This window comes from Lepidochelys kempii, chromosome 24, assembly GCF_965140285.1.
Source record: "Lepidochelys kempii isolate rLepKem1 chromosome 24, rLepKem1.hap1, whole genome shotgun sequence".
Classification (NCBI taxonomy): Eukaryota; Metazoa; Chordata; order Testudines; family Cheloniidae; genus Lepidochelys; species Lepidochelys kempii.
This window is the reverse complement of record NC_136403.1, coordinates 5,509,602-5,532,543: the sequence shown is the minus strand read 5'-3', so window position 1 is coordinate 5,532,543 and position 22,942 is coordinate 5,509,602. Positions and strand designations below refer to the sequence as shown.

The 22,942-nt window shown below is 58.8% G+C and overlaps 1 protein-coding gene across 5 annotated transcripts in view; it reads right to left on the bottom strand.

The window, feature by feature from the left end:
* ARHGEF2 (Rho/Rac guanine nucleotide exchange factor 2) overlaps window positions 1–22,942 on the bottom strand; it is a 130,381-nt gene that overhangs the window by 2,498 nt on the left and 104,941 nt on the right. For 4 of the 5 annotated variants that reach the window (XM_073322498.2, XM_073322502.2, XM_073322501.2 and 1 more), the window contains 19 exons: window positions 17,912–17,979; window positions 17,001–17,064; window positions 12,560–12,689; window positions 12,115–12,224; window positions 11,498–11,644; window positions 9,932–10,182; window positions 9,254–9,379; window positions 8,646–8,763; window positions 7,816–8,073; window positions 7,387–7,463; window positions 6,098–6,267; window positions 5,230–5,297; window positions 4,798–4,989; window positions 4,068–4,163; window positions 3,001–3,062; window positions 2,761–2,802; window positions 2,334–2,384; window positions 1,180–1,611; window positions 31–184 (listed from right to left, as the gene is read on the bottom strand). In XM_073322498.2, coding sequence (XP_073178599.1) covers window positions 31–184; window positions 1,180–1,611; window positions 2,334–2,384; window positions 2,761–2,802; window positions 3,001–3,062; window positions 4,068–4,163; window positions 4,798–4,989; window positions 5,230–5,297; window positions 6,098–6,267; window positions 7,387–7,463; window positions 7,816–8,073; window positions 8,646–8,763; window positions 9,254–9,379; window positions 9,932–10,182; window positions 11,498–11,644; window positions 12,115–12,224; window positions 12,560–12,689; window positions 17,001–17,064; window positions 17,912–17,979 — 2,616 coding nt within the window. The remainder of the gene's footprint in view (window positions 1–30; window positions 185–1,179; window positions 1,612–2,333; window positions 2,385–2,760; window positions 2,803–3,000; window positions 3,063–4,067; window positions 4,164–4,797; window positions 4,990–5,229; window positions 5,298–6,097; window positions 6,268–7,386; window positions 7,464–7,815; window positions 8,074–8,645; window positions 8,764–9,253; window positions 9,380–9,931; window positions 10,183–11,497; window positions 11,645–12,114; window positions 12,225–12,559; window positions 12,690–17,000; window positions 17,065–17,911; window positions 17,980–22,942) is intronic. The other variant, XM_073322499.2, reaches the window with a different exon arrangement.

Below are 22,942 nucleotides of genomic sequence, written 5' to 3'. Positions count from 1 at the left end.
GCCCCTAGAGGGTGACATCACCACACTGACCTCGAGGGCTGGGAGGCGGAGACGGATGGCTGGCCGTGCCCTCATCCTCAGACAGCGCCTCTAAGTCCTCGTCGCCCTCCTGCAGCTGGGCGGGGCCGTCGCCTAAGGGATGGTCACTTGGCAACAGGCTCCCGTGGTTGCTCCCTCGGCTCTGCTGCAGAGAGGGAAAAGAGGAGTCATGTGAAAGCAACACCGCGGCCCTGGGGGCGTCATCGGCAGCGGGGATCGAACACAGGACTTAGCGGCTGAACTAGGAGAGCCAAGGCAGGGCAGCCTCCTTGACATGGGTGTGTGGCCCAGCCACCACTAGAGGGGGACAGAGCGCCACGCGGAGTGGGCGTGGCTTCCAGCCCCACCCCCTCCAAACGAAGCCAGGTTGAACCAGGGCAGGACAGCAGGGCCGCTCTAGGAACAGGAGGGCCAAGCACTCCACGGGTTTTGTGCCAAAAGATGGGAGGATCCTTGCGCCCCGGGCTCCCGAGGGGAGGGACCCTGCCAAGGATCTGGAGGGGGCGGTGCAGGGGGCGACCCTGCCCTGGGCGGGGGGGCCAAGAAGCAGGTACAATGGGGTTGTGGGATTTATATTATTTTTTTAAAAAGGATGTGAGATTTTTTTTTCCAGCCCCAAATCAAACTGCACCCAGGGCTTTTTACATCCTCCTCCCGCCCTCGTTGTCTGGGACACTGCGCAGACTGACCGGGGGCGCCAGGAACCAGAGGTGCCCTGTGCTGGGGGCAGGTGCTGAGTCTCCAGCAGAGGGAAACCCCAGAGAAGGCTCCCGGCTGCCTCCCCCTTTCAGCATGGGGGCAGCACGGCTGTTCTGGGAAGGGCGGCGTGTGAATTGCTTGGCTGGGGTCGAGAGCCCTGCGGACAGCAGGCCCCATTGGTTGATACAGCAGGGCGACCTCCTGCCCCAGCCCCGCCCTGCCAGGGACCAGCTTGCGCCACCCTTTTGCTGCCCCCGGAGCGGAGACCCACAAATGCCCTGAGGCTGGGTTACTCCCGACCCAGCGGGGAGTCGAACCGGTGACTGAGGGGCTCCCTGCCGCGCCCCCCGGCCCCCCCCCAGCCCAGCTGCCAGGCCTCAAGCAGCGGGCTCGCAATGCGTCCCCGCACCTGGCACCGCCGTGCATTGTGGGTAACCCTACCTGGGGCGGGGTGAAGCTGAGATACAGGGCGTCCCCCGCGGGCAGGCTCCGCCGCCGAGGCTCCCCCCGCTTCCGGACCCACACCGCCTCGGCGGCGCCCCCTTCCGGCCGCAGCGCGGCCAGCTGCATGCGGGCCTCCTCTGCCTCGCGCTCCAGCTGGGCCCGCTCCCGCTCGCTCTCCCGCAGCCGCGCCTCCAGCGCCCCGGCCTCCTGCGCCTTCTCCTGGCACAGCTGGTGGCAGCGGCTCAGCTCCTCCTGGAGCAGGGTATGCTGCCTCTGCAGCAGCGCCAGCTCCGTGGCCTGCTTCTCCGGGGCCCTGGCCGCCTCCCCCGGCGCCCCCTTGCGGGAGTTGGCGCGAGGCGGCTTCTCCTGCCGGCCGCCCCCGTCGTAGAGGTGCAGCTCCAGGGCGGTGTCCTGCTGCACCACGGCAGCCTGGGGAGGGGAGAGGGCGTCACTGGGGCTCTCGCGGCCCCACGCTCAGCCGGACCTACAGGCCCCAGGGAGGGCAGGGGCGACCCCTAGGCTGGGATCCCGGCTCCGGCAACTCCCTGGCCACCTCCTGCTGCCAACGCTGGTCTCTCGCGCTCATTCTGTACCTGTGGCAGCTCTGTTCTCTGCCCCCCCCAGGGACAGCTGTGCCCCTGTCCCCAGGCCCTGTGCCTCTCCCTTCAGCCCCCTTCATCGGGGCTCTGGGCCTCCTCCCCGCTGGGGACTTCTCCTACCCCATCCCCAGTGCCCAGCTCTGCACCCCTCGGCCCTGGAACGCCTCCCTGTTTGCACTGAGCTCCACGCACCCCCTCTCCCCTCCCAGCGATTCTCCCCCCTCTTACCGCCATCCCTGGCACCTGGTTCTCAGAGCCCTCTCCCCAGGACTCCCCCTCCCACCTCATGCCCTGCCCTAGGGGTCCCCCTACCCTCTTCCCTCCATGCTACAGCAGCTCTATGACTCCCTCTGCCCTAATGACAAACCTAGGCAGCAACAGGGGAACCCCACCCCCACCCATAGGGACATGCCTCAGCTCCCCACCAGGACGGATCCCACTGCACCCACCAAGGGGAACCAAAACCTTGCTTTACAGCTGGTGGGGAGCACAGCTCGAAGTTCCCCCAGCCAGCGGGCATATGGGATGGGAGGGAGGTTTGATGGTACAGACCTGCAGGCCATGGAGGAGGGCGTAGAGTGCCACGAGCCGGTGAATCACTTCCTGGGAAGGAAGAGAGCAATAAATCCACATAAATAATAAATCAACAGCTCTTTCTAGCCGTAGATCTCAAGAGGCTTCAGAAAGGAGCTCAGTATCATTATCCCCATTTTATAGATGGGGAAACTGAGGCACAGGGGGGGCAAATGACTGGCCCAGCAGGCCAGTGGCAGAGTTGGGAATAGAACCCAGGGCTCCCAGCCCAGGGCTCTAGCCACTAGGACACACTGCCTCCCCACAAATCCCCACACTCAGCACAGCTGTTTGGAAAACACACACTGAGTTACAGGGTGCAGAGCCAGGACTCCCCTCTCCTATTAACCCCTTCCCTCCAGCTGTATAAAACCCACCCCCACCCAGAGGCCGCCAGCCCCCGTACCTCATGGGGTACCTTCTGCTGCAGCTGGTTACCATTCCCGTCCTACAGAGATAGAAGGTAGAGATTAGCCATGTGATGCCCCCCACAGCCAGCACCCCTAAAGTAAATGTGTGTGTTACAGGCCCCCCTCTGTGCTGATCTACAGGGGAGACGAATCTGTCTCCCCTCGCGCTAGCTGTCACCCCCCGCCGTGGTGGACCCACTGGGACTGGCGCCCTGCCGGGGCAGAAAGGGGCTTACCCGCTGTTCGGAGTCAGCTCTGCAGAACTCTAGGGAGCCGTTGAGGCTGCTGGTCTCGCTGTCTGCGGAGGGAAGAGTGAGCAGATGAGACAGGCCGCGCTAGCCCCTTCCTGGGCAGAAATCCGCCTGCATGTCACCGACACAGGAGGTGCTGAGGGGCTCGGCCCTTGCTACATCTAATTTTAGTGGATTGTGCTAGGTAGCACCCCCATAGGGGTCAAGAGACTATTGTGATCAGCCAATCTGACCTCCTGCATACCCGAGAACCTCACCCAGGGACGGCTGCATCTGGCCGGGCTGGAGAGGCACTTTCAGGAAGAGACCCCCAGTTTTGATGTAAAGACTGAGGCCAGGTCTACTGCAGGTTTCGCTGGCCGAGCGGTCGGTCCCAGGTGCGATCCCCAACCCAGAGCGCAGCCAGCAACAGACCCATGTGTAGACACAGTTATACCAGTACAAAAAGTCCATTTGCCGACAGTTAGGGGAAAATGGTGTACGCCTTTTGCGGGACCCCCACTAGGAGAACTGCCCAGTGGAGCTCTCCAGCATAGCTATACTGACAAGCCTTTCTAGTGTAGCCACGGCCCCAGGGGTGGAGAATCACCCACATCCCTAGGCATGGTGTTCCAATGGTTAACGACCCACACTTAAGAATCTGCACTTCATTCCTAGCTAGGTCTCCCTTCAGCTCCCACCCATCGGCTCTCATTCGGCCGCTGGGTTAGACACCCTTCCTCCGTCACAAATCTCCTCCGCCCCGGAGGTGGTCCTGGGATAGGAACCCCGTCGCCCTCCATCTATTTCGTTTCCCCCAAAGAGCAGGGGCAGCTCCTTAGGCATCTCACTGCAAGGCAGGTTTTTCCAGCCCGTGAATCATTCCTGTCCTTCGCTCTAGAGGCCTCTCCTATCTTGCAAGATACACACAGTAGAAAAGGAGCTGGCACAAGTACAAAACACTGATCAGCTCCAGGGTCTACATGGGCAGCATCCGGCCCTGCAGCGAGTCTGCGCCACGCAGTGCCCCCGACAGGGCAGGGAGAAATCGGAAGGGAGGCCTCAGCTCATACTCGGGGTGTCGGAGCCGGAGCCGCCGTCGGGATCAGCAGGGTGGTTCTGGTCTCGGTCCCTCACGGCTCCCACGAAGAGATCCTTCAAACACTCCACTGGGGGAGAAACGCATGGTGAACTAGGGCTGGCAAGACACTGATATTCCCTATCCTTCAGCACCGTGAATCCTCCTGCAGTCCTGGGGTCTGCTAGCAATGGGGCTGGGGAGAGGTTGGGCACTAAACCGAGGCTCAGGACACATGGGTTCAATTCCCAGCTCTGTCACTGACTCCCTGCGTGACCTTGGGCATGTCACTGCCCTGCTCTGTGCCTCCGTTTCCCCATCCGTAAAATGGGGAATTAGTACAAATGCCTCTTTCCCACCCTGTGTCTGTCTGGTCTATGCAGACTGCAAGTTTTGGCCGATCGCTCCTTGTTAGCACCGGCTGTTCTACCCCTGACAAGAGATGAACACTGGGAAGGGGAAATCTTCCTGCTTTGGGCCCTAAAACTCATCCTAATTAGAGGTTTGGAGGAGACCCATTGCGGGCAGATTATCCCACAACTGTCCACCAGAGGGAGTCCTCGCCCCTTGCTCTGAAGCAGCTGGTGCTGTCAATGTGTGAGACCAGATACCGGGCTAGATGGGCCCGGGGTCTGATCTGCTATGGCAGGAGATCTGGCAGGCTGGCCCTGCAGGAGGGAGGGCACTGAGAGTGGGGGGGTGTTTAGTCCCGTGGCATCGGGTACCTTCGCGGATGGCTTCATGGAGCAGCTTCTCTCCGCGGGGCCCATCCAATGACTCGGCCCGGAAAAGGCTGCGTGGGGTCGGGCAGGCTGGGGGGTCCTCGCATCCGCTCTGCAGGCTGAGCATTTCCGCGAACAGCCCAACCTTCTCCTCCAGCAGCTCAGTGATCTCCCGGTCCCGCTGCGCCATCTGGTCTGGGGAGATGAGAAGGGAGGGGGATGAATGATGGGGGCTGGCAGGGCAGCCTGGGCCGGGGTGGGGGTGGGGTTACTGCTGAGGTGGGGGGGAGGGTCGGTTATTTCTGGGCCAGAGCACACTGGCGGTGACTGCTGGGGTGGCATGGCGTGGGGTGGGACACAAGGGCCAGTGACTGCCGGGGACACCCCGGGCGGCGAGGAGGGGGCAGTCACTGTGGGGGCAGGGCGACCCCCTACCTTTCAGCTTGCGCAGGGAGGCCTCGCTCTCAGTCTCGATCAGGGGGAAATCCTGGCGACTGGGGCACCTAGAGCAGATCAGCCGCGTCAGGGGCTGGAGCCACAGGCTAGAAATCCTCAGCCCCCCTCCCTCGGCACCCTCTGACTGCAGATCCCAAAGCACCACCCAGACACTAAGGGCTTGAGCTCCACCCGCGCCCCGGGGGGAAGGGGGGGGTCACGATCACTCTCCCCCCTGGGCCGCCAGGGATCGCGGCTCCCTTCGTGCCCGCTACAGCTCGCAGCACTCTCCCTGAGAGCGGGGAATCAGAGCCGGCTTAGTCTGCCCAGCCAGACGCTCCACAGATCCACCCCAGCGGTGCCCCCTCCATAGCATCCAGCGCATGGGGATGGCTGCCCCCCGCCCGCCACCTTTCCCCACGGGCACCCCCTTCCCGCTGATGCCATCTTCACCCCTTCACTGGCTGCTCATGTTGGTCACCCCCATGCCACCCAGTAGCAGTCTGATAGCTTATCCACTCCTCCCTCCCAACCCCCCAGAGGTCCCAGGGTTGCAGGCACCCCTCCACCCCAGACCTCTGACACCTCCCTGCCCCACCTGCACTGGAGACAGGGAGTGCTTGCTGCTCACCCCCTGCCCCAGGGCAGGGAGACTCCCCCGGAACACAAGCCCCACCCGGGGCGTCACCACTTGGGCCAACAGCAGAACCAGAACCTGGAGCTTTTAGTGCTAAAAGCCCCAGCCTCTGACGCTTGAGCTGGAGAAGTGGCTCCCTTTGCCGGCAGCTATAGTAAAGCTTTTATCCTGCCCGTGCCGGACCGGAGGCAGACGGAATCCCTCCCTCTCCCGCAGGGCGGGGGCACTCACAGGCGGACGGTTTGCTGGATGATCTTCATCCAGGTGTTGCGGTCGTCACGGGAGGCGGCGTGGACCTCGTACATCTCCGGCGGGGTGGCGCTGATCAGGAACATGCCCTTCTCCTGGTTGGCGATGTCCCGGACGATCAGGTTCTGCAGCGAGATCACCGCCGGCTTGTCCTGTGGGAGGGGGCGTGGCAGCCCATTAGGGGGCATGAAGGGGAATGGGGGGAACCCAGGGGTTCAGGAAGAGAGAAGCTGTGAGGACTGGCAGAGTCATTATCTCCTAGTGTTCCCCCGTCTGTCTGTCCATCTCCACCAGCTGTCTCTTGTCATACTTAGATGGGAAACTCTCTGGGGCACTCTGTGGTGTCCACAGAGTGCCTGGCCCAACGGGGGGCCCAGTCCAGGATTGGGGCTCCCAGACACTACCGTAACACCAGATCCGTCCGAGGGGCAACACGCATGGGAAGGCTCACCCGTGCCAGCGTGGCTAAGACGACCCAGGAGCCGGGGCAATGCGAGCAGGTGCCCAGGGTCCCGGGCCAGCCCGTGCGGTCACAGCGGCACAGCTGGTCTTCACCAGGCTAGGGCGGGTAAAGCTCGGGCAAAGCTCGGGCAGGTCCGTCTACCTGGACTGCAGGTCAGACAGAGCCGTGGGTAACGAAGCCGGACACAGCAGATCCACCGGAGCAACACGGTTATTGGTTCAGGCTCCGGATGGGACTCTAGACAGTGACTGTTCCCAGCTCCGCTGCTGATCCGCTGGGAACAGTCAATGTGCCTCTGTTTCCCCTCCCAGCCTTCGCCTTTTCCATGTAGATCTGAGGCAGGGACCGTCTCTCGCTGGGTCTGTGCAGCGCTCAGTGCAATGGGCCCCTCTCCACTGCCATATAAACAACAGTGATAGCCGCAAAAGAGTGACACAGGGAGCAAGGGAGCAGACGCAGAGACCACCGGGCCCAGGAGGGCTACGAGCCAGGCAGGTAACAATGCTTCGCTCACACAGGGCCTGCCACTGGAGATGCTCCCAATGCCAAGGAATTCACCCTCCCAACGGCCCCTGGGAGGGAGCGGGTCAGGATTACATCGGGTTTGTTTACAGCTGGGAGGCAGGCAGCTCAGGCAAGGGGCTCTCCTGCTGCAAGATGGGACCCAGAAGTCCTGACACCTAGCCGTGTGCCCTGAGCCCCAGCTAAGCCACCCCTTTTGCCAGGAGGCCCGGCTGTTTCGGAGTGGCCCTGTGGCAGAGGAGGAGAAGCCGGAGAGACAGACGCGCTCGGACCAGCAGCAGCTCACCAGGGTGGGGAAGGTGAATTTCTGGTCCTTCTCCTGGAGCAAGATGAGGACGTCGGTCATCAGCAGCACCAGGACATCTGTGAGCAAGAGGAAGGACACAAGGGCATCAAGGCGAGGGGCCTGCGGGCGATGGGAACCTGCGACCAGCTGCTGTAGCCCGGCAGGTTCACTCAGCATCAGCCAGGCCGCCGCGGGAGGAGGGATGGAGCCTCTGCCGGCAGCAGAAGGAACCAGGAGCTGGGGCTGAGGGAGCTGGGCAGGGACACCCCAGGGAGCGGCCACACCTGGGAAGAGGCGGAGGCTGGTGCCCGTCATGGCTTCAGGCTGGGCTTCGCGGGAGTGGGGAAATTCAAGCCCACGTGGATGTGCCCGGGGGTGGGGGACGGAGCCTGTGCCGGGTTCCCCCCGGGATTCCCCCCTCGCCCGCACCTTTGAAGCGCCCGGCCGCCGTCTTCCACAGCAGGCATCCGTCGTGCACCAGCTTGCGACGCCATAGCTCCTCTTTGCAGAAGGAGCCGCTGTGGCCCTCCCAGGCCAGCTGGGCCTTGGACCGCCCGTCCACGCGCCCGTAGATCTCCTGCAGCCGCGCATTCTTCTCGGACTCGTGCACCTCCTGGTCGATGGCCGAGATCAGGTCCTTGACCAGCGTCAGGGCCGTGCCCAGGTCCTGCTGATCTGCCTCGTTCCCTGGGGAAGGGAGGGGACAGCGCCAGGAGTCAGGGCGGCTCCTTCCCCAAGAGCTGAGCCGGGCAGGGCACGGCACTCCCCAAGCCCCTAGCTCTGCCCATGTCCCTCGATCCCGACCTGCAGCCCCCTACTATGCCCGCCCTGGGTTCCCCACGCCCCTAGCCCTGCCCATGTCCCTCGAGCCCGACCTGCAGCCCCCTACTATGCCCGCCCTGGGTTCCCCACGCCCCTAGCCCTGCCCATGTCCCTCGAGCCCGACCTGCAGCCCCCTACTATGCCCGCCCTGGGTTCCCCACGCCCCTAGCCCTGCCCATGTCCCTCGAGCCCGACCTGCAGCCCCCTACTATGCCCGCCCTGGGTTCCCCACGCCCCTAGCCCTGCCCATGTCCCTCGAGCCCGACCTGCAGCCCCCTACTATGCCCGCCCTGGGTTCCCCACGTCCCCAGCTCTGCCCATGTCCCTCAATCCCGACCTGCAGCCCCCTACTATGCCCGCCCTGGATTCCCCATGCCCCCAGCTCTGCCCTTGCCCCTGAATCCCCCCCCAGCCCCTCCTCTCAGGAGCCCCTTCACCTTTGGAGTTCTGCAGGATGCGGTCGATGAGGACAGGGTATTTGGTGATCCTCTGGGTGACCAGCAGGATGCACTCCTGCACCCCGTGCCGACGCAGCACCGAGGAGCGGGTCAGCCTCTGTTGGGAGGGGAGATGGGGACAAGGATCAGACGTCAGGTCAGCGCCCGGCCCATGGGCTTCCCGGCCTCGAGTCACCGCTCAGTCAGTGGCACGCTGCCCTACAGGCAGGATAAGCTCTGTGACCCCTCTATACAGATGGGGAAACTGAGGTTCAGAGAGGGGAAGGGACTTGGCCATGGTCAGCAGCAGAGCTGAGAACAGCAGCCAGATCTCCTGACCCCTCCCAGCGCCCGCTCCAGTCAATGGCTCTCCCCAGGACAGAGTCACGCCAGCCTCACCTCTGCCGTGCCCCAGGAGCCTGGCTCGCCAAGGTGGGACCAACCCACAGGAACAAGACCGAATTCCTGCCCTCCCCTGTGGCACCAGGGTCGATAGGAGAGCAGGACCCCGTTGAGCCTCAAGTGCCCCCCAATTGCACTGGACAGCTTCACCAGACCCCAACCTATTCCCCGCTGCAGCTCCGGATGGAGGCTGGGAAGGGACTCACCCGTATGAACTGCTGGAACCTTTTGTCCCGGGCAAACAGCTCCTTGTAGAGCTTCACAGCCTTGTTGTGCCGGCTGCAAAACTCCGTATAGGCCTTCTTCATCTGCTCGGCGCTGGGGCCGGAGAACTGCGGGGAGGAGACAGACGGTCAGGCACCGTCACCAAGCGCTGCTGCAAAGAGCCGTGAGAACCAGCACACGCAGGGCCCGCTTCCCCCCCCCCCCGGCCACGGAACTGCGGCCACCTCTGGGGGGCAAGAGATCCGGCCGCTGCTTGCACAGTGCAATGACGCCAACAGCTGGGACTGTGCACTGATCTCCCCCCCCACCCCCGCTCTGGCAAAGAGAACTGCCGGGGGGGGGGGCCCACTAGGGAGGCAGAATGTTAATTCGGCACAGCGCCCCCCGGCACCACACTGGGGAAGTGCAGTCAGCGCTGACCAGTACAGACAGTGCCCCCCCCGGCCCCGGCTGAAGCCCACACATTCCCTGCAGCACGGCGCCCCCTAGTGGCTACGACACAGCGGCCACCCCACTGACTCAGAGGGCAGAGCGCCCCCTGCTGAGGGCCCCCCTCGCTCCAGTGTCCCTGGGTCTCCCATCCGGCCTTTGCCCGGCCTACAGCTCCCAGCTGGCGGGGGGGAGGGTGTCCGGGCAGAGCGAGCCCCACCCCCTCCCACCTGCTGGATCAAGATGTCCCCCAGATGGTGGATGACGAAGTTCTTGTTGCTGTTGGTGGCCAGCGACTCCTTGCGCCGCTCCAGCAGCTGCACGAGGAAGCGGTCGTGGATCTCGCTCAGCTCGTCCACGCAGGGGAACATGCTCTGCACCAGGGCCGGGTCCATCTGCAGGTCCTCCAGCATCCCCTTGCGGAACATGTTGATCATGATCTTCAGGGTGCGGACATGATGCATCTCCGTCTGGATCAGCTCTGGGAAGAGGCGCGAGATGGGGAGATGAGAGGCAGAGCCAGGAACCCCAAGGCAGCCCCCCAGGGGCAGGGGCAGGTGCCCCAAGGCTGTGTTCATAGAATCATAGACTTTAAAGGTCAGATGGGACCATTATGATCATCTAGTCTGACCTCCTGCACAGTGCAGGCCACCGAATCTCACCCACCCACTCCTGTAACAAACCCCTGACCTATGTCTGAGCTACTGAAGTCCTCAACTCGTGGTTTAAAAACTTCAAGGTGTAGAGAATCCTCCAGCAAATGACCATGTCCCACGCTGCAGAGGAAGGCGAAACACCCCCAATCTACCCTGGAGGAAAATTCCTTCCCGACCCCAAATATGGCGATCGGCTAAACCCTGCGCATGTGGTCAAGACTCACCAGCCAGACACCCAGGAAAGAATTCTCTGTAGTAACTCAGATCCCACCCTACTAGTGTCCCATCACAGGCCATTGGGCATATCTACCACTAATAGTTGAAGATCAATTAATTGCCAAAATTAGGCTATCCCATCATAACATCCCTTCCATAAACTTATCAAGCTTAGTCTTAAAGCCAAATAGGTCTTTTGCTCCCACTGCTCCCCTTGGGAGGCTGTTCCAGAACTTCACTCCTCTGACGGTTAGAAACCTTCGTCTAATTTCAAGTCTAAACTTCCTGATGGCCAGTTTATACCAATTTGTTCTTGTGTTCACGCTGGTACTGAGCTTAAATAATTCCTCTCCCTCCGTGGTATGTTACATGCCCACAGAGGACCAGACTCCAATCCAGCCCCCAGCTGGGCAGCCTGCCTCCTTAGCTCCAGCCCCTGCGGCTCCCTGGTTTTGGCGCTGGGACGCCCCAGTGAATCAGCTGCTCTGTAACGACCCACGGGGCTGGATCCATCCTCGCCCGGCCCCGTAGCCGAGCCCAAGGTGGGGGTAAAATCACCATCGTCCCAGCTTGGCTTGGCCTCGCGCCCACGTCGCGAGCAAGCGGGAATCAGGCCTCTGCATTGTGAGCTCCTGGGGGCAGGGATGGGAGCTTTATCCCCTGAGGGCCACTCACCTTCAAAGCACGGGGTGGGGGAGAGGTGGATAGAACCCAGGAGTCCTGGCCTGCGCACAGCCATCTGCTCAGCCCCTCCCCGAGCAAGGGTGGAGTAATAAAGGGTCCCCAGCCCACGCCCTGACCCACCGGGGCTGCCCAGCCTGGGAATGGGGAGGAGCCACGTGCTCCGGGGATGGGAACGGGCAGGGTGGGGTGCGGAGCTGCGTCCCGGCCAGGCCCAGGAGCGCGCAGGGGGCCAGGGCTCACCGTAGATGACGTCCTGGCGCTTCATCACCTCCTTCTTGTGTTGTTGCAGGTAGTTGTTGTCGACCGCCAGGCTCCAGGAGTCGGCCGCAAAGTCCTTCTCGTCCGTCTCGAAGTTGCTCATCAGCTGGTTGTAGATGACCGTGGCCCCTGGGGCGGGGAAGAATGGCCAGTCAGCGGGAGCCTGGTCCGAGGGGTGAAGTTCCCCCACCCCACCCGGGGGGGGGTGGGGCATGTGTGCACAGAACAGGAGAGCAGGGGGCAGGGCAATGCTCCCACCCAGCACCGGGCTCTGCCCTGCTCTGGCCAGCACATCGGGGTGTTGTTTCAGAACTGGGGTCCCGCAGACAGAATCACATGCTATGTTCTATTATACCCTGAGAAGGCGGGGGGTGGAGAGGAAGTGGAGCATACGGGCCTATGAGAAGTCCAGAGGGCAATTGCCCCCTTTGCCCCATTGCATAGCCCAGAACCCACCGCCCCTGCAGTGCTAAGGCCCGCCAGCTCAGGTCTCCCACCGACGGCGAGGCTCTGGGCACTACCCCACCCGATAGCGGATCCGAGCGTCACCCAGAGGTGCCCCGCCTAGAGACCGAGGGAGCCTGGCAGAGCGCTCGCACCTTCGTCGATCAGCGACTCCACCGACAGTGTCCGGTTGCGTATGTTCAGGGAGTCGGTAGACTGGGACAGGATGCGCCGGAGCCCCAGGGGTGACTCGTCGTTGAAGTTCCTGGAGGGAGATGGGGGGAGAATCCCAGGTCAGAGAAAGCCCCCCAGATGGGAAACAAAAGCACGGCAGCTCCTGGCCACACACTGCGCCAGCCATCACCACACAGACAGTCAATTTCCCACAGCTGGGAACCCAGGCGCCGGGAGGAACCAGTCAGATGGGGGAGCCAGTGGCAAAGCTGGGAATGAAACCAGGAGTCCTACCTCCCAGTGCCCTTGCTCTGATCACTAGACCCCGCTCCCGGCTCACAGCTGAGAAAAGAACCCAGGAGTCTTGATTCCTGGTCCCGTGCTCCAACCACCCGACCCCGCTCCCCCTCTTGCCCCAGCACTTACCCTGCAATGTTGGTGGTGGAGACGCTTTTGGAGAGGGAAAGGGTGGGCCGCCCCCGGCGGGAGCCCAGCAGGGTCTGGCGGAAGCTCTCGGAGGGGTAGATGGCCGAGTTGGGACGCTCCCTTGTGGTCGCTGCAAAGAGAGGGTGCAAACGGGCACCGTGAGCTGGGGCACCGGGGAAGGGTGGGTCCCATTGGTGAGCCCACCCCGGCACGGCCTTTTGCCGATGAACAGCATGGGCCACGCCAAGGCGTCAAGAACCAGATCACAGTACGTGGGTCCCCACTGTGCAGGACCCGGCCAACGCATCCACCGCAGTAAATACTTGGGGGCAGCATCCATGCTAGGGACCCAACCCTGTCCAGTGCAGCCCATGGTTCCCCGAAGCTGCTTCAGTAGCCATGCCCAGCAGGCGCGCTCTCCCCTGTTCCGGGAAAGGGAGTGGGGACTAGTGGTTGGAGCAGGTGGCTGGAGGAGAGAGGGGAAAACCAGAAAGAGAGTATGTTTGGGGTCCCAGCTTGGCACAAGCTCAAGACCTCTGCTTTGCCCCCACTGTCCACGGGGCTTATTTGGCCCCTATCACCACAGGGCCTGAGCATCTATCCTGTGCCAGGATCCCCACTGCACTGCTGGGGGACTGAGGTACAGAGAGTTAGGCCCTTGATTTTTAAAGGTAACTCCCGTGGGAGTTAGGCACCTAAGTACACTCAGAAATTTGGCCCTCAGCAACTAGCCTAAGCGCAGAGTCTCCAGCAGAGCAGGGAATTGAACCCCAGGCTAACAAGTCCCAGGTTAGTCTCTAAGCCACCTTCTCTCGTCTTCACCACCTGTTCCTGGCACGGGCAGGCAGCTCGGCCTAAAGCCTAAGGCCTTCGTCTGCAGCCAGATTAAAAGAGCAGCCGAGCAGCAGCCATTAGCTCACATTCCATCTAAATTACATTAAAACAATGTAAGATCCCCCATCCTAATGGCCCCCACTATTATCAGATAAAGAAACATATCTTAAGATGGCTAAAGAAAACTTAGTTTGACAGCATCCTGTCTGTCAAGGAATCACTTATCAACAGCTGTGGTTGTGAAATCCTCATTTCTTTACTGTTTTGTCGTTATGGTCCCCACTTCCCTATTCGCAAAAAGAAAAGGAGGACTTGTGGCACCTTAGAGACTAACCAATTTATTTGAGCATGAGCTTTCGTGAGCTACAGCTCACTTCATCGGATGCATTAGCTCACGAAAGCTCATGCTCAAATAAATTGGTTAGTCTCTAAGGTGCCACACGTCCTCCTTTTCTTTTTGTGAATACAGACTAACACGGCTGCTCCTCTGAAACCTGTCACTTCCCTATTGTTTATCTGTATGGTCTCTGTCTGGTTCTTTGATTGTTTCTGACTGCTACATAATTAAATTTGCCAGGTGTAAATTAATTAAGGTGGTGGGGTAGGATTGGTTCAACAATTTTGTTATACTATGTTAGGATTGGTTAGTAAAATTTTAGTATAACGATTGGTAAAAAAGGACTCGAATTTCACTATATGAATTGGGGTCCAAAAGGAAGGTCTTTGGGTCCCAACTCCAGGACACAGCCCCAAGATCAGAGCTGCCAGACCTCAACACTCTGCCAATGACACCGTGCAGAAACTGGAGTTCCCTAGTAGAGGACCTGATCCTGACTGGCTATCAAGAAAAGTTCATCTGTCTTATTGGGAGTGGTGAGCATTAGGTGTGTAGCACGTGCGGTCTGGCTTTGGGGATTGTTAAGAAATAGAGGTTATGTAGGATATTACTGGGTAAGGCTCTTTCACTGGTAAAAGACTCTGTAAACCCACAAAGGATTAAGTCCGGAGTCCACAGGGAAAGGGTGTTTGCCCGGACCCCACAGGGGAGTAGAGTCCTCGGGGCATGTGGGAAAGTCCAGCCCCAGTGAAGTCAGTAGGAATGGTGCTACCAATTCCATCCGGGCCAGGATTTCACCCTCTGCGTGTGGTGCTGAGGGGCCAGCACCCCAGCTGGCGTGGGCGGGTTTAACTGCCTGGCGGGCAGCTCCACCGGCACAGAGTGGGGAGGGATAGCTCAGTGGTGTGAGCATTGGCCTGCTAAACCCAGGGTTGTGAGTTCAATCCTTGAGGGAGCCATTTGGGATCTGGGGCAAAAATTAGGGATTGGTCCTGCTTTGAGCAGGGGGTTGGACTAGATGACCTCCTGAGGTCCCTTCCAACCCTGATATTCTATGATTCTATGAACCCTCCTCGGGACGGTTAAGGTCTGGTGGAGTCGAGAGCCAGCTCCGAGCGCTGCAGACCCCGGGAACTTCACAGCCCCCCTGGAGAAACGACCTGGTGGCATTCTCCAGAGCTGCCTGCAGGGGAGGCTGGATGTAATCGCAGCAGATCATTCAAGAGGGGATCTGCATCCTAGGCGGCATGGAAAACCTCTCTCCTGGGGAGAAAGCCATCTCCACTGCCTCAAGGTGCAGGACCCATGTCAAGCCAGGAGGGGGCAGCGTAGCCCCATCACCGGAGAGCACCTGGGATTTGTTAGCAGCTCCATGCAGCCCTTGGAGAGGGGGTGCCATGGGACCAGCCCCACAGGGGCAGACAGTCTGCAGAGCTCAAGGGGTGTCAATCAGGGAGGTAGAAGCCCCGTGGCTGATGGGCAGACACATGCATGCAGCATCCTTCCCCATTTCAGCTCTCCCCCTCCCCCCCAGGGCATTCAGTGGAGACCCCTCCCTTTCCCCAGGAGAGCTAAGCCTTGGGCTGGGACCCCCAGCTGGTGCTCTTGCAGCAGGCCCAAGGGGAGGCGCCAAAGAGCACCGAGGCCAGGAGGCGTCGAACCCTGCTAGACCAGCCCTGAGGCTTGGGTAGGGGGCAATTCAGTCCGGCATCTTCTGCCGTGGCTCATCCCTGTGTGAATTGCCCTTCTCTGGGAGACGGGCCCATAGGCAGAACCAGCCCCTGATGCTGCTGCATCAGAATTTCCCTCTCCTAGATCTCAGGGCCACAAGCGACCAGAGCGTCATCTGATGCGACCACCTGCAGAGCTCAGGCCAGGGGTACCACCCAGGACCGCGCCCAGTTGGAAAACCGAACCCCTTTTCATTTCCCCGAACGCCCCTTGTGCCTGGAACAAGGCAGGCTGAACGCAAGCTCCTGATGCACCTTCTCTAACCCTTTCGCTTTTCGACCTCTTTTAGATCCTGCCCTCTCTACCCGGGGGAAATGATCCCAGCCTCCTGCCAGGTTCTTGTCACTTCTCCCACAGCCCCTCTAACTCTGGTGTGCTCCCTTTGTGATGGGGCGATCGGTGCCGCGGGGGTGGGGGGAGGGGAGCCCATTGATTTATATAAAAGCATTCGGCTCTTTTCAATATTACTCCCCATCCTTATGCAGCCGAACACTGTGTGCGTGTCACGGGCACCTCAGCTCAGCAAACGGGGCAGGAAAGCCACGCTGGGTCAGTTTGCCGTGTCCTGAAGGGCTGATGCTCAACATGGGGCTTCAACACCGCCCTGGTCACGAGATAATGGCGTGGTTATCGCCTCCCGCTGCTCAGATTCTGATCAATAGCAGCCGTGGCAGCTTCCCCTCCGGATGGCCCAGAGCACTTTGCGAACTACACACAGCGCTGCTGGAATGCGGCCACCTCTGGGGCGGGCAGCTGCCAACTGGAACGCAGCACGCTGCGGTGGGACGTCTGGAGTCAAGGGGACTAAAGCAAGCTCTGCCACTAGACCACAGGACCTTTCGTGGCCACCTTTGGACCCCTCCTGGCAGACGTCTGCATATGGAGTAACGTGCATGGAACAATTTATTTCCCTGGGGCAGACAGAGGTCTGGGATGGCCCAACTGGGATCCGAACAAGGGGGTGTGGGAAGTCCAGGGATTTCGAACCTGAGGATTGGAAGCCTAGGCTGCCCCTCCCCATCCTGCTGCTTCAAGATGGAGAGTCAAAGGGACAGGAACTCCACATGGAGCGCTCACGTAAGGGGGGGACAGAGAAACACGGCCAGCTTTGGCACTGCAGCCCCGGGCTATCATGAGCCATTGACTCAGCCCTCTTCAGCACCATCGCTGGGAGTAGAGCCCAGGAGTCCTGACTCCCAGTCCCCTGCTCTAACCACTTGTCCCCCCTTCCTCTCCCACAGCTGAGAACAGAACCTCCAGGTCCTGTCTCAGAGCCCCTTGTTCTGACCCACAAAACCTCACATTCCTTCCCAGGGCCAGGAATAGAACCCAGGAGTCCCGACTCCCATCTACCTGCTCTAACCCCTGGCCCCCACACCATCCCAGCCCCCCTTGCTCTAACCAATAGACCTCGCTCACTGCCCACTAATCCAATTCCTTTAATAGAAGCAAATCGCTCCCGGCCCTCACCAGCCACCCCGGCACTCGGCCCCCTCGAGGGGCTCTTCCTTCCCGGCTCAGGATTTCTGGCTCACTTACTCTTGTTCCGCAGGGACACGCTCTGCAGCGCCGAGTTGTTCTTCAGCAGGGCGGCTTTCTGTTGCTGGGGGCAGAGGGAGAAAGGGGGACGAGCCAGGTTATCGCCCCAAGGTTTTGGTGACAGAACGGGCGTGTGTGTGCACACACGCACTCTTCCCCGCCCCCCCAGCTAACTTAATGTTGCATTTAGTGCCGCTGAAAGAAGCTGCATTCACAATACTATAGAGTCCCCCGGGGCCAATGTTTAAAGGTATTTAGGCGCCTCCGTCCCATTGATTTCACAGTGGGCGCAGTGGGGTGAGCATGTGGGGCACGCTTCCCCCACAGAGTGCCCCCTGCCTACGAGCTGCCGTCCTGCCCTCCAGAGGGGAGAGCACAGCTCAGCCCTTTCAGTCCGTGGCTCCCCAGCTGATTTGCACAATCAGCCAGCTCCTTGCACGAAAGGGAACCACCAAGGCAGACTGGGGCTGGCGATCTGGTGGTGAACATAAGAACGGTCCTACTGGGTCAGACCAAAGGTGCATCTAGCCCAGTGTCCTGTCTTCTGACAGTGGCCAGTGCCAGGTGCCCCAGAGGGAATGAACAGAACAGGGAATCCATCCTGTGTCGCTCATTCTCAGCTTCTAGCAAACAGAGGCTAGGGACACCATTCCCTCCCATCCTGGCTAATAGCCATAGGTGGACCTGTCCTCCATGAACTTATCTAGTTCTTTTTTGAACCCTGTTATGGCCTTGGCCTTCACAACATCCTCTGGCAAGGAGTTCCACAGTTGACTGTGCGTTGTGTGAAGAAATACTTCCTTTTGTTTGTTTTAAACTTGCTGCCTATTCATTTCATTTACTCACGCAGTGCTCAAGAGAGGTGATGGGGGACCCCCCTCCCCCAGGTCCCAGCCCCTAGGGCTGCTCACCTTCTGCTTGACCTTGGTGCAGTTGGGCAGGGTGTCCTTGCAGCGGTTGTGAATGGTGACATTGCAGGCTGGAAGAGAAGGAGAGGCGAGTTTAGACCGGACACCAAAGTAATAGCACTGCCCCATTCCTAGCTCACTTTAAGGACCTCATGAAAACCCCCTGAGATAAGGGTTGAGCTGGCATTATGGCCTAGTGGTTAGAGCAAGATTCCTAGGTCCTACTCCTAGCCTGGAGTGCTGTCTAGAAGGTGTAGAACACAATTCTGGGAGTCAGGACTCCTGGGTTCTCTTGCTGGCTCTGGGAGGGAGCTTTGCCTAGTGGTCAGATCAGGGGCAGGGAGCCAGGAATTTTGTTTTCCATTCCCAGCTTTGCCCTAATTCACTGTGGGGTGCTAGGCAAGTTGCTTAACCCTCCTGGGCCCCCAACTAGTAAAACAGGGATAACAATATATCCAGGGCTCTAAAGCACATGGATAGCCACAAGTGAAAGGTGCCGGTGCAAAGTTTGTTATGCTTATATACTTTGTCCACCACTGAAATGCAGCCACCTCTGGGGTGAGATGCAGCAGCTGTAACCACACAGAGAAACACAGGGCAATGCCACTTCAGGGCTAGGGCTGAAGAAAAATCACGTTCAGCTGAAACTGCGAGGAGACAGAACGTAGGGAATAGAAGTGGAATTTAGCCAGCATCTGAGGAGTTAAAGCTCTTCTTAGTTATATAATGGGACCTGATCCCAGGACTCCATTGTGCTAGGTGCTGTATGTACACAGACAGTCCCTGCCCTGAAGAGCTCAGGATCTAAACAGAGGATGGGAGGGGAAACTGAGGCACCGAGCAGGGAGGAGACTTACCCAAGGTCAGGGCCAATGCTGGGAATTGAACCTTGACCTCCTGAATCCCCACCCAGTACCATAACCACAAGGCCATGCTTTCACCCTAGGGCAGGGAGTGCAGAGGGATCTTTAACGACCCACCCTCACTCAGGATCTCAGCGTCAGAGCTCATCAGGAGGGTGCCGCGTTATTCTGTAACCTCCCCTCGGAAAGGCCGAGCCAGGCCTGTGCTGCTCTGCCCTGCTGAGCGTCGACAGCCGGCGGTTTCCCACCATGACCCCGTATCATCCACCCTCCCCTGCTGCGGATCTGATCCGCCCAGTGACATCTCCGCACCCTGGCCATTTGGCTGCTGCCACAGCCTGTTCCCACCTCCTGCCTGGCGCTACCCAGGCACTGAGCGCCTGGTGGGCAGGGGTGTCTCAGGACGGAGGCCACGGTGGGGAAGACAAGGGTTCAGGCTCTGGCTGGAAGCTCCCCACCCTGTGAGTGGATGAGTAGAGCTGGCAAGGCCTGGTGTGTTGCAGACCCCGAGCCTTCGCGCTGAGCAACGATTTCCTCTGGCCCCAGACAGAAGGAGCTTCTCATCTCTGGACACACCGGAGACTCTCCACCATAAAGGTACCCATCCCTGCGGTATCTGGGCATGCTCTACGTAGGCTCCCATTTAGGCTTTAGCAACCCAGTCAGGCCTGAATTATACCCTCCAGGAGCTGCAAACCCTGTCATCCCTGCTGCGGCTGGAGAGCACCGTTCCCAAGAGGGGCACGTTGCCAGCTGGGGCAGGAGACTCGGTACGCCTCCTGGAAAGCCTCTGCCAGCTGCTTATGGATCCTCATGTGCAACTGACCCTCCCCCCAAACAAGGGAGGGTGAGGGGTGTCACCACCATCTGCACTCCCCGCTGCCCCCGGGTGGAGGGGGGCACTCCCCTTGGAATGCTTGGCACCGGGGTGGCACTGGCTGCAATCTGCAGCTCGCCGTGCCAGGGCTTGGGGCTAGGCGAGTGACACCTGGTTTGGAGAGGCCCCCCGTCCCCCGCTGCCAAGCAACAAGCCTCGGGCAGCCTCCCCACCCCTGCAGGGTCTGGGCACCAGATGGTGAGCGACGGGCAGGGATTCAGCGCTCGCGCCAGATGGGTCCCCCTTGCCATGCCACTTGCCGAAGACGCAGGTGACAGAGGCGCCGGGTGCTTTACAAGCCTTCGTGGCCAGTGCCCCAGCTCAGATTGCCTGGAAGGTCTGTGCAGGGACAAGTGTCCATGTAGTGGGGAGGGGCTAGCAGGACCCTGGGGAGAGACTCACCCACCAACGAGCAAACCTAGCCCCCTTAACCCAGGCCACAGACCGCTCTTATCCCCTGCAAAGTTCGCTGCCTTCAACGGGTATGAATCTGGCCTCCGGTGTGTATTGTAAAATAAGAGGCAAGTAAGGACCTTTCAGGGGGTGTGGTGGACCGGGAGCCAGGACTCCTGGGTTCTCTGCCCAGTGCCATTGCTGGGCAAGTCACTTCTCCCTCCCTGTGCCCGCTGGGAAATGGGGACAAGAAGGTTGAGCTTGGATTAGTTAGGGGATAAGATTTACCCAGAGCAGGAGGTTGGCATAAGCTCTCATGCTCCATGCTTTACTTGCCGGGTGTCTTAGGTAATACGACTGATGCACTGGGGTGAAACTGACCCCAGTGTTTATCAAGCACTTTCAAGGCCCTTGTACGGGTTACAGTGGTTGAGGGCAAATATCAAAACCACCTCTAAGTCCTTATTGAACAACAGAGGGAGAATTTCGATAAGCAGTTACCCTCTTGCACTAGCCAGTGAGTGTCTGTACACTGAGCGATTGGGATCCGAAAGGTGCAAGAGAAAAAAGGTGGGTGTCCTTCGATACTTTGCCAGTGACAAGCTGCCATCTCTAGGGTGGGATGCCGCAGGGCAGAGTCACACCATGCAACACCCCAGCAGGGCTCTTCCGGACCAAGAATGTGTTCAACTGAAACGGCAGGGAGAATTTAGGGGGATGGGATGTTGCGGCATCACCAACCCCAAGCATTCAAAAATCATGAGTCAGGACCCCCCAAAAATGAGATTTTTGTAAAAGAAAAAACAACCAACCAATCAAATGTTGGCTTCTTTCAATTGGTCTTCTGGTTTCTGAACCTTTCGGATTCACATTTTCAAACTTTTCTCTGCAACCACAAGCGCTAGAAATTATTTATATTTGAAATCAAAGTCGAGATTCACATGACTCCAGCAGCTGGCGCTTTAAGCCAAAACACCCACTACCATGATAACTGGCAACAGCAGGAAAGAGACTTAAATACAAACGTTTCCCCTGGGTTTCCAAGTTCAGTTGGATTGGGAGAATTCCCAGCCAGTTCTCCAGGGATTAGCTGTTGAACAGAATTCCTAGAACAAGTTAAATTCTCTCCACTTTGCCCTGCCTGTGATTTTTCGCTAAATGGATGGTAAATTATCCAGCCAATGATGCAATCCATGCCTCAAATGTTCAGCTGTCCTCAGGAGCAGATTAGAGAAACAGACCTCTGGAACCTAGCACCATGTCACTGAAAAAAAGTGGCGGGAGGGGAAATCTGACTGCTCTGGATTTCAAAAAAATAAACATTCTAGCTCTTTGCAGTGATTCAGTTTGAAGCAGACCCATCAAACTACTTTAGCCCAGGCTAAAGTTCCAACTCTGCTAATTACTTTCTGCCTCCATAAATTCTCCTTGTAGCTTCCAACATATATATATTTTTTAAAATGTCCTGTGCTAATCTGTCATGTTGTTGTGTGCTGTTAACACTTGCCACATTCCACACCAGAGGTGGCTGCATTTCAGTGGGAAAAACATTCCCCCTGCAGGTGGCCTAAAGAGCTCTGGGATCCCTGGTGAGGAGTAATAGGTGACAAAAGCCCTGGACGGGACCTACTCTAAACTTTATAACAATCTGGCAGGAAGACCGTGAAACTGACATAGCTCCTAGTCATGCTAGTCCGAGATCCAAAGCCATGCTTGATAGCAGCCAGGGGGATTGGGGGCCCACCCAAACCTGTGAGCCAGCACTCTGTAAATGGAGAACTAACAGAGGATCCTGCATGTGACTGGGTGAGATCACGGGCCAGCTGAGGCTATTGTGAAGTTCAAGCCACAGATCCGTGGCCAAGCTGCTATAGTGTGCATTGCTGGGCCTTTCCGCCCGCCAGAAATAACTACCATTGGTCAGATGCCAACCCTGCTTTGCCACCACTCATCTGAGCTGCTCAAACACTTTACCCACAGGGAATTACGCCTTGACGCTGGGGCAGGGGCAGATAAGACACAAACACCAAGTCACTGGTCTACGGTCACACAGTGAGTCAGAGGCCAGTTCAGGAATAGACCCCAGATCTCCAGACTTCACGTCCCATGTTTTAAAAATCACAAAACCATCCTCCCCTTCTCATTACTGGCTTGTTACGATTTGGTTGTCAGGTGGGAGGAAGATTGCGTCCCGGGCAGCTGCAGCCTTGAAGAGTCAGGTAACATTTCAAAAGAGGCAGATGGCAAATACAACCTAACCTTTGATGTGAGGGGACCAGAGATTGCAAACAAAAAAACTCCTAAAACTCACACACACCCCCTTATAAATACAGATCAGGGAAAAGATGATTTAAAAAAACAACCACCAGACACCCAAATTCTCCCAGAGCTGATGAGTCAGGACAACAAAGTGGTGGTGGGTGGGGGTGGGGGGGAGGAGAGAGAGCTGTGTCCCAGAGCTGTGTCCAAGGGGCCTTCAGGGCATCCAACTCAGGCCCGGCGTGGGCTGCTGCATATGCACTGCGTTCGCCATCGCACGGCACTCTTTACAGAGAGCACACCCTATATGCAGAAACAGCAACCTGCTTGTTCTCAGAGGGACACCCACTGGTGTTACACACACACACACACAGAAGGAGGCTTGATTTTAGGATATATTTTGCCTTTTGTGTATTGCACGCACACAAATTTTAAACACATCACCTGGTCAGGGTCAACTTTTGGGGCAGATGGGGGGGGGAGCCAAGGGCTAACCCCCCATTAGCTGACACACATTACCATCACATCTTGCCTACACCAGGGTTTTAATCCGCTCTAGTTAACCCTGCTTTCCTAATGTAGACCTGGCCAATGGGCACGTGAGCCAAGTTAAGGAACCCCATTCAAAGTTGATTGAAAAGT